General features: G+C 40.9%; 1 protein-coding gene across 8 annotated transcripts in view; it reads right to left on the bottom strand.

The window, feature by feature from the left end:
• LOC139049193 (sodium-independent sulfate anion transporter-like) overlaps window positions 1–14313 on the bottom strand; it is a 492963-nt gene that overhangs the window by 199320 nt on the left and 279330 nt on the right. For all 8 annotated transcript variants that reach the window (XM_070524550.1, XM_070524548.1, XM_070524556.1 and 5 more), the window contains exon 2: window positions 8972–9231. In XM_070524550.1, coding sequence (XP_070380651.1) covers window positions 8972–9231 — 260 coding nt within the window. The remainder of the gene's footprint in view (window positions 1–8971; window positions 9232–14313) is intronic.

Here is a 14313-nt window from a genome sequence, read left to right as displayed (position 1 = left end):
AAGGCTGTGCTTATGTTATCCACTACTGTTATTGTCTCACTAACACAAACAAGCTTCAATTCATTTAGATTCTAACATTGCGTTGAATCTGCATGCTGTTGAGTGCTTCTTTAATTTTTATAATTATGGTGAAAGCCTTAGACGGCTCATGGGATGAAAAATCCAATGTCCAGCATTATAGAACCAAAATTCAATGACACTAAAATTGACGAAGCCACCCAAGAGCACTGGTGAGAGTTGAACCCCCGACTTTTGGTCTTAACTTTGCCTTAATTAATCAAGGCACTCAATCTCACAACCTTTGGTGGGACCAAAACTCAATGGCACAATTGATGGTGCCACCATTGATGATGGCACCATCAATTTTGGCAGTGGTCGCACCCACGAACACTGGCGGGAGTCAAACCCACAACCTCTGACGTTAATTAAGGCACAGTTAACTGAGATAGAGTTAATTAAGCCACTAGAACCCACGAACTTTGGGAGTTGAACCCTCGACCATTGGTGTGCATCGAATCCACAACCTTTGGTGTTAATGCAATGTTAATTATGGCACTCGGGCCCTCGACCTTTGGTAGAACCAAAATCGATGGTCGAACACATAACCTTCAGTGTTAATTAGGGTGAGGTTAATTAAGCTACAGTTAATTAAAGCACTCGAACCCACAACCATTGACGGGCGTCTAACCCACAAGCTTTGGTATTAATTAAGGTGAAGTTAATTAAGATGCAGTTAATTTGTATATATTAAGGCACAGGAACCGATGACCTTTGGTGCGAGTTGTACCCATGACTTTTGGTGTTAAGGCACTGGAACCCACGACTTTTGGTCGGAAGAAATTCAATGGCACCAGAATTGACGGTGCCACCATACAGGATCGAACGCACAACCATTGGTGGGAGTCGAACCAATGACCTTTGTTGTTAAAAAAGTTTAATGTTGGGCTAGTTGGTAATTTGACATGAGAACCATCTTGAAATAGTGCACGAGACAGCATAACTGAAAGGAAGACAAACACAGACACAAACTAACAAATGATTTTATTTAAGCCAGACCCACAGGTATATACATCTACAAGCCGTGCAGATGAACCATTACAAGAAAAAAAAAAAAAGCCAGTTCCATGCAGCGAAAGCTGTCAAAACAGCAAAGCTGGAGGTCACTTTCGAATGTTTGAACTCACGCTTAACGCAGTTTTCATGAAAGTCCTTTGCATTTTGCTAGATTCTAGCTTTGGTTTTGGATTGCGCACACCCTTCAGTTGTGTGAGGTTGTGATCAAGCCACTGACTATCACACACCTTGCAGCTGTGGCCACACTCGTGGTCAAGGAATTCTTTCTTGAACTGTCCATCGGCACCCTCCATGGGAGGAACCTCTCTGCATTGACATCACTGCTCGTTGGCGAAACGATGACGTCGCTGAAACGTCGACGACGATTTCGAGGGTTTAAACCTCACCACGACCTTTGCCAAGTATGTGGAGACCGACGACAACGTTGCGATCTGCGATGAGGTGTCGCTGGATGACGCTATCGAGGAGGCTTTGCCTAGTGCCGACACTGCTGTGACATCGGACGAGGACAATGATGGCGCCACAGATGCCGTGCCTGTGCCTACCACGTTCGCCGAGGTGCTACGGCACATAGACGGCATCCGCAACTTCATCTGTTCACGTGACACCGCAGAGGACCTCCTTTTGGACGGTGCCCAACTAGAGCGAAAGCTCTTGGTTCACGGATCAAACAAGGATCAAAAGAAACTTACCAACTTTTTTTAAAGTTTGTGCCAGCTGGCAGGAATTGCAGCAGTGGGCAATGGAGTGCCGTAAAGGTTCGTTTGAATAAAGCATGATTGGTACCTGTACTGCCGCATTAATTCTTACCGCATTAACTTTTTTGGTAATTTGGGTTTCCAAGCTCTGCAGAGTATGTTAGTAGTTTACACTGAAGTTTCTCGTAAATCCGTCGTGTGAAATAAGTAGCATTTTTATAGGCATAATCTATGTTCAGATTTTACTACGCTTTTTCACGGTCCCGAGAAAGTCGTATAATCGGGGTTCCGCTGTACTAGGTGGGCAATATTTGCGAATGTTGAAACAATATATATAGTAAGCAAACTGCATTACCTATCACGATTAACACTTCAAAACCAAATACATGATTTAAACACTGTGCACAGTACCGACATTACGCATAATCCTCACAAATGACAAGCACAGCTTTCTTTAAAACTAAATTGCAGTAACTCTCCGTTAGATGCCTAATCGCACTCTCCCAATGATGGAGCTGAGTACTGTAATTGCATACACGTAAAGCAATTTTGTGCAGTGGTGGCACTAGCCCAATTGCAGCATTCAGAATTCAGCACACACACACAGTGGAGCGAAAACATTATCTTGAGTTAGAACCAACCAATGGCAAGCTGAACCGGGCCCATCCTTGTTATGGCAGGAGCTTGTCACACCAATACAAGGCCAGGATCACGCACTGACACTGTTTTTTTTCTCTTTTTTTATTTGTACTAGAATTTGAAATTGGGTAAGTAATTGCACTAAAGAACGAAACACAGTGTGAGGGACAGGGCAAGTGATGTGCTGCTCAATGATCATTTTTTCTCATTGCAATCCTGCAGGAGACCTTGATATGCCATAATAGGGCCATTTTCGGGGCTCAAGAGGACGCTTTAGCTCAGAACCAATTCCCATTTACCTACTTCAATACATGTAAAATGATGAAATGCTCTCATAACATAATCATTCAACTGATTTAAATAAACTTTCTTGCATTTATAGAGAAATTCAGATTCTACGGACTGAGAATATTAAACTAGGGCCTCAAATGCTTTGCAAAAGTTGAGAAAAATTTTAGTAAGTTTTCAAGTAAGTAATCGTAGTAAGTTTTCAGACAAGTTTGCAAGCACAAGACTACACCAAGAACAGGTATTATAGCTCCATCAACTGCATCTGTTAGTGCTTGAAGCAAATGAATGTGATATGTTAGTATACACAGCTTATATGAAATTGCTACAATGTTTACGAGGGTTTAGCAAGAGTCCCACTGGCTAATTTTGGTATATTTCTATGCCACATCAATTTTCTTCATTTTAGATGTATGAATAAGGTACAATTTACAGAATTGTGATATTGCTACGGAAGAGTATTTGCGATCACGAAGAGGCGAGCAGTGTGAAGGCAATGATGACGATTAGAGGCTAGCGCGGGCTGTAGCCTCTTGGCCAAGCGCGCGCGGCGTATTTTTTTGTAAATATACTTGTATATAGCTTTTCATCTGCGTCTTCCTACGTAACATATCTGGTGGAGGTGGACGTTCCCTGTACCTCGTCACGGAGCTTTGCAGTGGATGGTACGTCGAGCCTTCCTTCATGGCTCCTGGTGACGACAACTCGACTCCGCTGCCTCCGACACCTGCTGCCACTTCGACAACCTACATCACTCTCCCCACTCCCCGTGATCCTGGCGTATTCCCAGGCAAAGATAGGGAAGATGTTGATGACTGGATCACCCTGTACGAACATGTCAGCCGCAATAACTGGTGGGACCCTACTATCATGCTCGCGAACGTAGCCTTTTACCTCGGTGGCACACCTCGAGTTTGGTTTTGGGCGCACGAAGGTGAGCTCACCAGTTGGGATTCACTTAAGCAAAAGGTTCGAGACTTGTTCGGCAACTCCTACGGTCACCAACTTGCTGCGCAGAAGGAGAAGGAGCTTTCTGGACGTGTGCAGACGTCAATAGAGCCCTATGTCACATACATTCAGGACGTCTTGGCTCTGTGCCGCAAAGTTGACGCACACATGACTAAGTCAGACAAGGTTTCCTACATCCTCAAAGGCATTGCCGATGAAGCCTTCAACTTGCTCATTCGCAACAACGTGGCAATGGTGGATGCAGTTATAAAAGAGTGCCGCCACCTGGAACTTGCTAAAAGTCGACGTATTGACCAGCAGTTTGCCCGGCATTGACCAGCAGTTGATTTTCAATGCTGAGCTAGAGAGTCAAGCAATTGGCACGTTAGTTTTCTTATAGGTTACAACTTGCAACTATTCTTGTAAAAAATTAATGCTTAGATCAGTAGATTTAAACTTTTTACTTCAAAGGCCCCTCACCAGGTCCGGTCATATTGTGCTGACAAGTGTAGTACATACAATGCGCGCTAATGATCGTATCTGATAAGTACTACATGGCTGCGTGCCGCAGAAAGAGCTGAAATCTTAAACTAGTGATGTTTGCCCTTCTCCTCACGGGTGCCCCACACCCAACCGGAGAGTCGACACCAATCGTGCAAGTGCGCTAGGTACATCACTGAGCTGTGGCGTCACTTTCAGTGTCCCATGACTTTAATAAAACCTACAAACCGACTGTCTGTACGTCCGTGTTTTACTTTGTAATGTAGCAAGAGAGATGTACTTTCGTTTCCTCTGATTGTTCCTATGTCATGCAGCCATGCGCGCAGAGAGCGAAACTGTCATTTTCTACCATGTTCCAGCGTGCGATCATGCACTATGATCAGCTTGGGTCTGCCTCAATGTTCGTGTAGCACTGACTTATACCGCTAGAAAGGCGTTCTCGTGCACAGTGAACAGAACGGGGGCTGTGCAAAACAAGACAAATGGAACAGCTCACGTGGAAGATCTTCAGCAGAAGTACGCCGTGCAGCAAAAAAGCAAGAGAAATGAAAAGAAGGCGGGGCTCATTATGTATGCGTCATGTGATTCTCCAGTTCTGGTATGGGAGAATGCAGGGAAGGAATTTTGTTTGCAGAGGCTAGACGGGGCAAATGGAGGGAGTGTCTATGTTGGCAGTGACACTCACCTTTTGAAATCATGGGTTCGTGGCACTGAAATATTTCTATCTCGGCTATTAATGAACCAATCTGAAAAATTTTTGAGGCAGAACACTCCCTAGAGGGCAGTGTGCAAGAACTTTCAGAAAATAACCAAAATTTGCCACATGGCTTGGTGAAGGGCTTGGTGAAGGATCCAATTCAGTGCAGTGAATGCCGGGCAAAACAATTTATTCATTCCAATGTATTCAGATAAAATACTCCTGGGCTAAAGCTTCTCCTTAAGTGCTGTATGTTTTATTTATTTATTTTATTATTTATTTATTTATTTATTTATTTATTTACAGATACTGCGGGCCCTCTTTAGGCCCATGCAGTAGTGGGTACAACCAACAAAACATTGAAATACAAAGAATACAAAGTACAAAAAGGAAAAAGAAAGGAAATCCAATGAATATAGAAATAAACACAGAGTAGTAATAATGAGCATATAAATGTAATGCACAGAAGGCTATACAGATGCAAATAGAAACTGATCCAGCTTTCACCAATGTTACTTGGCTGCGTGCTGAAAACAATGACTGTAGGGTCTATGTTAACAGTCATGTGCAAAAATTTTTATAAGATCATTGAATGATTGTGTTGTACTAGTGTTAACCACTTCCTCTGGCAACCTGTTCCATAGTAGATAGCGTGGGGAAATAAGGAACACTGATGTAAATTGAGCTGACTAAAAAGATGTCCGTCTTACCGTGGTGTGTTCGATCAAAGCATTTACATGGCTCCTTAACATAATGTTTGCGAGATAATTTAAAATGGCCATGATGAAGCTGATAAAGAAATATCAGAACACTGTTCGCACTGAGTGAATTTTTTCAAGCTTGCCCTATTACAAGGAATGGATACACTAGAGGCATGAACAAGTGGAATAAATTAAAGGGTCACTGAAAGGGCTTCAAAAAATTTTGTAGATGCGTAGGATACAGCCACAGTAAAACATCCTTGCCACAGTTTAAGTGAAACGTTCCATATTAAAAGAGCTATGGACTACTGCAAGTTACCCTCCTCCCTAGCCATGCTTTTTCTCCAACTCGCTCACCGAGAGAACGGGGCTAATCTCTGCCATGAGTGGCTCTGCATCATGATAAACGAGAAGAAAGGGGGTTAACTGAAGGCCCCATTTTTATTAGTCATATCATAAGAAGCCAACAAACTCTGACACCAAGGACAACATAGGGGAAATTACTTTTGCTTAACAAATGAAATAAGGAAATGATAAATTAATGAAAATGAAAGTGGATGAAAAAACTTGCCGCAGGTGGGGAACGATCCCACAACCTTCACATTTTGTGACGGTTGTGGGTTCTTGGTGTCAGTGTTTGTTGGCTTCTTATGATATGACTAATAAAAATCGGGCCCCTCGGTTAACGCCCTTTCTTCTCGTTTATTACATAATGAGGGTCTCGAATCCGGCAACATTCTTGCCTTCAGGTGGCACGTGTGGGTTTATTGACCAGTTGCCTTCACCCATAAAGATCACGTTCTCGTGACGCCTGCGGCAGAAAGGATGTTCTACATCCGCCGCAAAGGTCTGTGAGTGGTGACGCTGGCTAACACTCCTACGGTTCTACCAGAAAACATGATTGCCCAAGAAAGTGGATGGGGAAATGGAGTCGTGGTAGCTCAATCGGTAGAGCATTGCATGTGAAATGCGAAGGTTGTGGGATCGTTCCCCACCTGCAGCAAGTTTTTTCATCCACTTTCATTTCTATTAATTTATCGTTTCCTTATTTCATTTATTAAGCACAAGTAATTTTCCCTTTGTTGTCCTTGGTGTAAATGTTTGTTGGTTTCTTATGATCTGCATCATGATGTGACATGTCCTCTACTTGCACTGTCTTGGAGAAAGCGGGTAACACCTCTCTAACCTCTCCACTAGCCACGTGGCCGATGGTCCCCAAGCAGTGTTCATTGCGAGCGTTCTGTCGGAGTGCCGAGCGAGTCCAGCACTGTATTCCAGTAAACATAGGCAAGCTAGAAGTTTTGATGGATGGCGGAGGCATAAACAAAAGCCCCTCCATGCTACTGCCGCTGTGTTGAAGGAGTCTTAGTGTAGATGTAAATGAGTGGCCTGAGCGGCCTGCACAGTCCAGCCATCTGATGATGCAGAGCTTAATGAGCTGAACAGCTAATATTGCTGTAGCCGAGTATGAAACATTTTAAACACCTACAAATACGTGTTCATGATTATGCTGGTGCTGGAAATTTACACCAGCAGAAAGTTGGAACACACTTGGTTGCTGCTATATTAGCTCTGCGTTTGTCCGGTTGAGTTCTGCACCACCAGGTAGCTGTAACCTGCAAGCCACTCACATTTGTGCCTCCGTCCATTTGGAAAAACAACCAGTCTGCCTGCGTTTGCCTTAATACCGGACATGCTAAAGCTCTTTATTGTGGTAGTAATCCTCTGGCGCTGGACGGATACGGGCAGCCTGATGCGCTGCATCCACTCTGCTCGTCTTTTGTCGCAGAGGGACACGATGTCGCAGCTGGACATGTCGCCAGATGCTACGTTTGCAGCCCACAGTGCAATAAGGGCGATTCATGATCCTCGCAAAAAGAAACCTCGAAACCAATTTTGACTGCGTAGCTCACATGAACAAGGTACATGTTGTAATACAAGCAGAATACACTTGCTGTGCTTGAGAAGTGCTTAAGTGCAGTGATAAATTGTCATTGTGTATTCTCTTTCTGTTACTTCTTTTTTATATAAACAATTTAACCAACATTTGAACTGCCTATTACAAACAACACCTGACCTCCATAACGTTGAAAAAATTATTGATGACACTACCTGGGTAGCCATTGAACTACGTAGATTGTAACAAGGTGGCTGAAAACTCAGGGAGCAGTGCCACTGCCTTCATTAGTGATGCACATTTTTAAAGCCTTATAATAAATGACACGCTTTATACGAAGCACTTAAACGTGTCTCAGTACATTTGTACAAAATTGTCGAAATCATTTCAGGGTCCTTTTAAATATATTGATTCCCTCCCACACTTAGTTTTTCCACCTCTCATGCCGTTCTCCTCACATTAGACATTACTATAGGAGATTTCAAAAAGTGCCATGCTGGACTCTGGACATTAATGTAACTCTCTACATGTAATAACCATTACATAGCATTAAAGGTGATTTTAAGCAACAAAATTGTTGTACAGGCACATTCAGCTTTTTACTTGTGCACCAATCTAGCTGCATGCAAAAGTGAGAAAATGCCTCTTAGCTCTAGCTGGTAACACCCATTGGTCAAAATTAAGGTTGTCTGTATTCGCTGTTTAACCACAGTGAAGCCATTAATCACAGCAATATTTCATTATTCATTGCTGGGCAGATTGGAGTACACAATGCAGAACATAAATGAGAAGTGTGCACTCAATAAGTCTTTCACAGTCAATTTTATATGCATTGTGCTATAAACATATTCACTGTAGTATGGGCAATCAGTAAATTAAGGCAGTTATTTCTTTTACACAGGTCTGAAAATGCAAATCTTTCCTGTAGTGCAGAAGCGATATCCTTGCAAAAAATCAATGCACAAAAAGCACTTCTGTTGCTTCCGATTGCATGTATTGTGGCACCATCTCTTTGGAGCAAGAGAAGGATGTAAAGGTGCATGATTCACTGAATGGTCAGGCCGCAAAGGTGTCAAGAGGCCAAAAGCACTGCCACAGTGAAAGCATTTATAAAAAAGATGTGTAAAAACTTTAAGCTGAAAGTCTAAATAAGCTAATGTTATACTGTTCTGAACTATACTGTTTTTGCCGCAGTGTTGTTTCGTCTAGCCGAAGCAGTGTTTTGTGTGTGTTGCACGGCTGCATTTGCTGAACCAGCAGAGGCATTACAGTGAGATGCACAGCTGTGTGCAATGCCAAATGCACCCACACACAACGTCAGGCACATTCTTTGCGCTGCTGACCAACCAAAGGTGTTCAACACGTCATGACGGCAAATGTTGGCATGCAACCTTCTCTACTCCAACACCCCTTCTCACCCGCAACTTCTCTCCACAGCCCAACCACAGAAGCATCAAAGCCTGACTGCCTGCCTTCAAAGAAAGGTTCACTTTAGTACATGTGATTATGCAAACTGTAAAGAACAGACCTGCGGAGGCAGGCCGGCAAGAACAGCCAGTGCCAGGCCCTGTGGGATGACCGTCAGAGCGACGGTCATACCGGCCACAAAGTCGCCGTGCAGGTCCAGCAGGGAGTAGTGTGGCAGCCACTTGACGATGGGAATCCGGTTCCTCCAGCGCTGTGGTGAACAGCACTGGTTACGGGCTCCATGACACAGTCGTTTGAAGCCACTTGGAGGTTGCTCTGGTGCAGTGTCAGGCTCTCCGGAGTCATCGTTGAGGCAGTCACCTGCAGAGATGGCAGGAAGAAACACATTGCAATCCCTTGTAGCCCAAGTGACTGCATTCAGTAAGGAATCTAGTAGTAAAAGAAAACATCTAGTAGACAATGACATAAAGGAGCTTGAGAAAAAATTTCCCTTTTCGTTGTCACGTTAAGATGACGTCACAGCTCTGAACCATCAGAATGCACATATAGAATTCATCTGAACTACTTTGATTAGCTAAGTACAGGAGAGGGGCAAGTAGGCACTCAAATCAGGGACACCAAGTGACACTACTCCTCCATTTCTTGATGTTCATAAAATTAGACACTCAAACATAACAGGACTACTAAGCTCAACTACTTAAGTAGTCAATGCTCACGGAACCAAATCCTAGCTTCAGTCCATCTAACTTCATTTTCTGCAGATAAATTATGCTTGCCACTCAGTGTCAATACGCACGGCCTTAGAAATGCACAATTTTGTAACTCAATACTGATTGATACTTAGTGCATATTATGTAAATGTGCTTCAATGTAGACTGTCATTGACCTAAAAAACAGCCCAACAAGGATCCTTGTAGCTTAGCTTTATAGAAAACATTTATTAAGGGAAAGCTTTAGCTTGGGAGCTCCCATTGAAATACGCAGGGAATGGAGAATAGGCAACTACTGTACTCATTTTGATGAGGTTTATTGCATTCAGAAGGAAAAAGTTAAAATTTAGTGACTCAAGGAAACCGATTTTTCATTTAGGGCCTTCATTTCTTTTACAAGAATTGTTGAAAATCACAAAATTTTACAAATCGCAAGCATCAAGTTTGCAACTTGACTCAGCAATAAAAAAATGACATCACAATCTACAAAATGCACCTAATAATATACCTGAAGCAGACGAAATTTATGTACTATACACCACCCTTAAGTAACCACTAATTTGTGAGGACATTCCCAAAGCCCTTGTAAACATTGTAGCAATATCATGCGAGTTGGAAATTTGTCACAATTTAGTTGCTCTAAGATAGGCATTTTACAGAAATGCGATATTTGTTTCTGGAGCAGAGTTCGGCATTAGTAAACTTTGTGCTTCTATTCTTTATTTAACTTATTAATTTTACATCTACTTGGATAGGAAAATCAGAGTTGGTCTTGAGCTAAAGCTTCCTCTTAAGCAAAATCGTTAGACTACTTTGCATAATTCTTCGGTCCACACCTTCTCTGAGCACATACCCATGTGTGAGGATAACATTTTTCTTGCACCTTCATTTTTCAACATTTATACACAGCCTGCTAGAGGGGCAGAGGCTAAAAGGTTAAAATGCTTGACAAGAACCTCTGACCCTTTACAGTTTGGTACGCGGTTTAAACAAAATGAAATGCACAGTCATGCTTTCATCATATGAAAAATACCAAAAAACACAGAGCATAATCATTTTGCACTTTTAAACATATAAGAAACAGTATCAATGTCTATGCATGTCTATATATTGTTGACATACTGCGTAGAATACACACACACGCAGCTATACACACACACACACACACACACACGAGAAGGAAGGGGGTTAACTGAGGGGCCCGATTTTTATTAATCATATTATAAGAAGCCAACAAACATTGGCACCAAAGAAAACATAGGTTAAATTACTTCTATTTACTAACTGAATTAAAGAAGTGATAAATTAATGGAAATGAAAGTGGGTGAAAAAACGACTTGCTGCAGGTGGGGAACGATCCCACGTCTTCACATTACGCGTGTGATGCTCTACCAATTGAACTACTGCGGCGCCGTTTTCCCAACCACTTTCTTGGGTATTTATGTTTTCCTACGAGAACCCTGGGAGTGTTAGCCAGTGCCACCACTCACAAACCTCGGCGGCTGATATAGAACATCCTTTCTGCCACAGGCGTCTTGAGTCTGATCACATTCCCATTAATTTATCATTTCTTTAATTCAATTAGCAAGTACAAGTAATTTCCCCTATGTTGTTCTTGGTGTCAATGTTTGTTGGCTTCTTATATTATATATAAACATACATAACACGTCCGTGTTTTTTTTCATGCAGACATAATCATACAACACATGATATTTGTATACACACATACACATTTGCACATTCTCATATATTTACACAACCCAAATATATCCAAAGTGGATAAAACAATAGCAAACATAACTGATGAGTGTATTTTAACTTAGAAATGATTACTGTATAAAATTTTTAATCATATTTTTGAAAAATTTTATAGTGGTAGTGAAATCCAATTTTTCTTCGAATATATTTAACACATAAGGTATCTGATATGCCATTTTCTGTCGTCTGCATTAAATCCATATTTTGGGAGTGTGTCGTTCGGGAATCACATACAATAGCTAGGAATTATTTCATCTTTTGTGCACAGCTCTCTTTTGTGCATTAATTGCAATAGTGAATACAGTGTTGCACTAACAGGAAATTAAAGACTTTGGAGGGCAAGTAAGAAATTATAGGTTGTGCGCTCGACCTATCGTTTCTTAACTTGCCCTCCTAAGTCTTCATTTTCCTGTTAGCACAACAATGTATTCATTAGATCGCAACCAACTCACCTAGCAACAAGCTCTACTTATTGCAATAGATTGAAATAATATAACTGGTCAGCCCACAGTACACCATGTTTTAAAATAAAGCAGCCATTTTTAACCCTTTCAGACGCCACTGCATACCGTTGATTGAAAACTTGCTTTCACCACATCTCTTACATCTTCAGAATCGTAGAACAAGTGTACAGCTACCGAAAAGATTAAGAATTTTCAATTGTTTAGCGAGTTTTGTAAAGTTTACAATATTTCGACTCCGTGCGAAAACTCGCTACATGAACATCAAATATCAGAACACATACTATTAGTGTTTTGAAAAGCTTGAAACACACTTATCCAGCCACTTGAAAATTATTCCTGGTGCATGACATTGTGAAAAACAATGAATGAAGTGAACCCGCTACATACAACATACTGACACAGAGTAAAAGCACCCAGCCGTCTACCTTCCTACTCATTTTGCTAAAACATTCTGCATGTTATCCGAAATTGCAGCAGAATTCCAATAACAAGTGGTTCAAGATGTATGGAACACATTTTAATTACCATTCTTTTACACAGTGCTTTTGCGATTTATGCACTTTCCTGCTGTGCACAGTTGTGTAGAGCATCTCAAAGGGTTAATCATACTTTACCACAGTAATTTTCAAAAGACCGTAAAATTTTCTTCTGAAGTATTACAAGTTTGTTGTAATTTGCTTTTGTAGTGGTACCCCAGATTAGTAACCCATATGTAAGTTTGGAATAGAAAAGGGAAAAGGGAAAGAGTTTGCTTTAGCCAAAGTGGTATAAGGTGGGTTATCCTGTACCTAGCACATTCAGTGGTATGTGCTAGGTCTGAAATGAGGTGGTTTATATGTGTAGTCCAACTTAGTTTGTCTTGAAACCATAAACCAGGAAATCTTTTTTGTTCTTCAACATGTTTAATTAGGCCTTCTCCAAATCTTATCATAGTGTTTCTGTACAATAGTCTGTTTGTAGGAAGAAATAGCATTTATGTGGTTTTGGAGGCATTTAATGTCAACTTGTTCCGTTCTAGTCATCTGGAAAGATAAATAATATACGAGTTGTTGTCGCATTAAAGCGTTGTAAGATTAGGGGAGGAAAAAAAATATATTCATGTCGTCTGCATACATGATGACTTCAGGGGTACCAGGGATAGAAACAATATAATTTATAAAGATGATAAATAGTAGTGGCCCAAGTACGGAGCCATGAGGGATGCCTTGTTTTATTTTCATTTCCCTTGAATATGCTCCATAATTCTTTACAAGTTGCGAACGATCATATAAGTAACTTCTAAGAAGCTCAAGAGCAATGCCTCGGACTCCACACCTGGATAATTTGTCTAATAAGAAATCAAATTGTATAGAATCAAAGGTTTGCTGAGGTCTAAAAACAAACCAAGTGTATATTCCCTGTTCTCCATATTTTCGACTATTTTGTTTTTGACATTTACTACAGCCTGGTCAGCTGAATTGTGCTTTCGAAAACCATCTTCATTTTCAGCTATTAGTCTATGTTTTTCAAAGAATACCAGGAGTATTTCATAAGTAACGGCTTCAAAAATTTAAGATATTGTTGAAAGTACAGATATGGGATGATAGTTCGATAAGCAGTTTACACCATCACCTTTACAAATCACAGTAACTGTCGCAATTTTTAACTGGCTCGGAAAAGCACCTTTTTCCAGAGAAAGATTAACGATGTCACTAATTGCCCCACAAATTAACAGTGCAACTAAATTTATTTTAGCTGGGCATATTTCGTCGATCCCTGGCACCATGTTATTCTTTAATTGCTTTATTACATTTAATATTTCTACTGGGTCCGTAGGCTGCATGTAGATAGATTGAGAGATTGTATTTACATCGAGAGAGCCATCATCGCATTCTGTTTCACAAGAAGAAACACAGGAACCAGCATTAATAAAATGAGTATTCATATCAACAGCCAATCTTTCTTTAAGCAGCACTTCTCTATTTATAGTAAGCTCCTCAGGGACATCAGTATTTTCTTCTCTCAAAGTAAGCAAGTTCATCATGGCCCATATCTTATTTTAGTCGGAAATTCTTCGAAATGTTTTCTCATAATATTGGTACTTTGCTTTCTTTAGATCAAATGTTGGGGCATTTCGGTATCATTTATATAGCTTGAATGTATCAGGGGCCTGCGTGCTTACAAAGTCATGATATAACTTGTTCCTTACTTTGATACGATAATACAAATCTGAGGTAACTCATAGCTTCCTTTGCTTTTTTTTATTGCTATAAGATATTTTTACTGGAAACAGAGCGTCACAGCTAGCGCGAAGCAGCTTTATGAATGTACCACATGCATCATTTACATTTTCCTTGCAATAGACGTCTTGACAATAAATTTTTTCAACTATACAAAAAAAAACTTGTCCCTCGTTTCATCATTTATTAGTCGCTCAGTTTTCAGCTTTTTAATTGTTAATTTTTTATTGGAGTAAATGAAGAAAAAAATACAGGGCGGTGATCACTTAAGTCAGAAGAAAGAATCCCAAA

Source organism: Dermacentor albipictus, chromosome 8 (genome assembly GCF_038994185.2).
Source record: "Dermacentor albipictus isolate Rhodes 1998 colony chromosome 8, USDA_Dalb.pri_finalv2, whole genome shotgun sequence".
In the NCBI taxonomy this organism is placed as follows: Eukaryota; Metazoa; Arthropoda; class Arachnida; order Ixodida; family Ixodidae; genus Dermacentor; species Dermacentor albipictus.
Note: the sequence above shows the minus strand (reverse complement) of the source record. Positions and strands in the feature narration are given on the sequence as shown.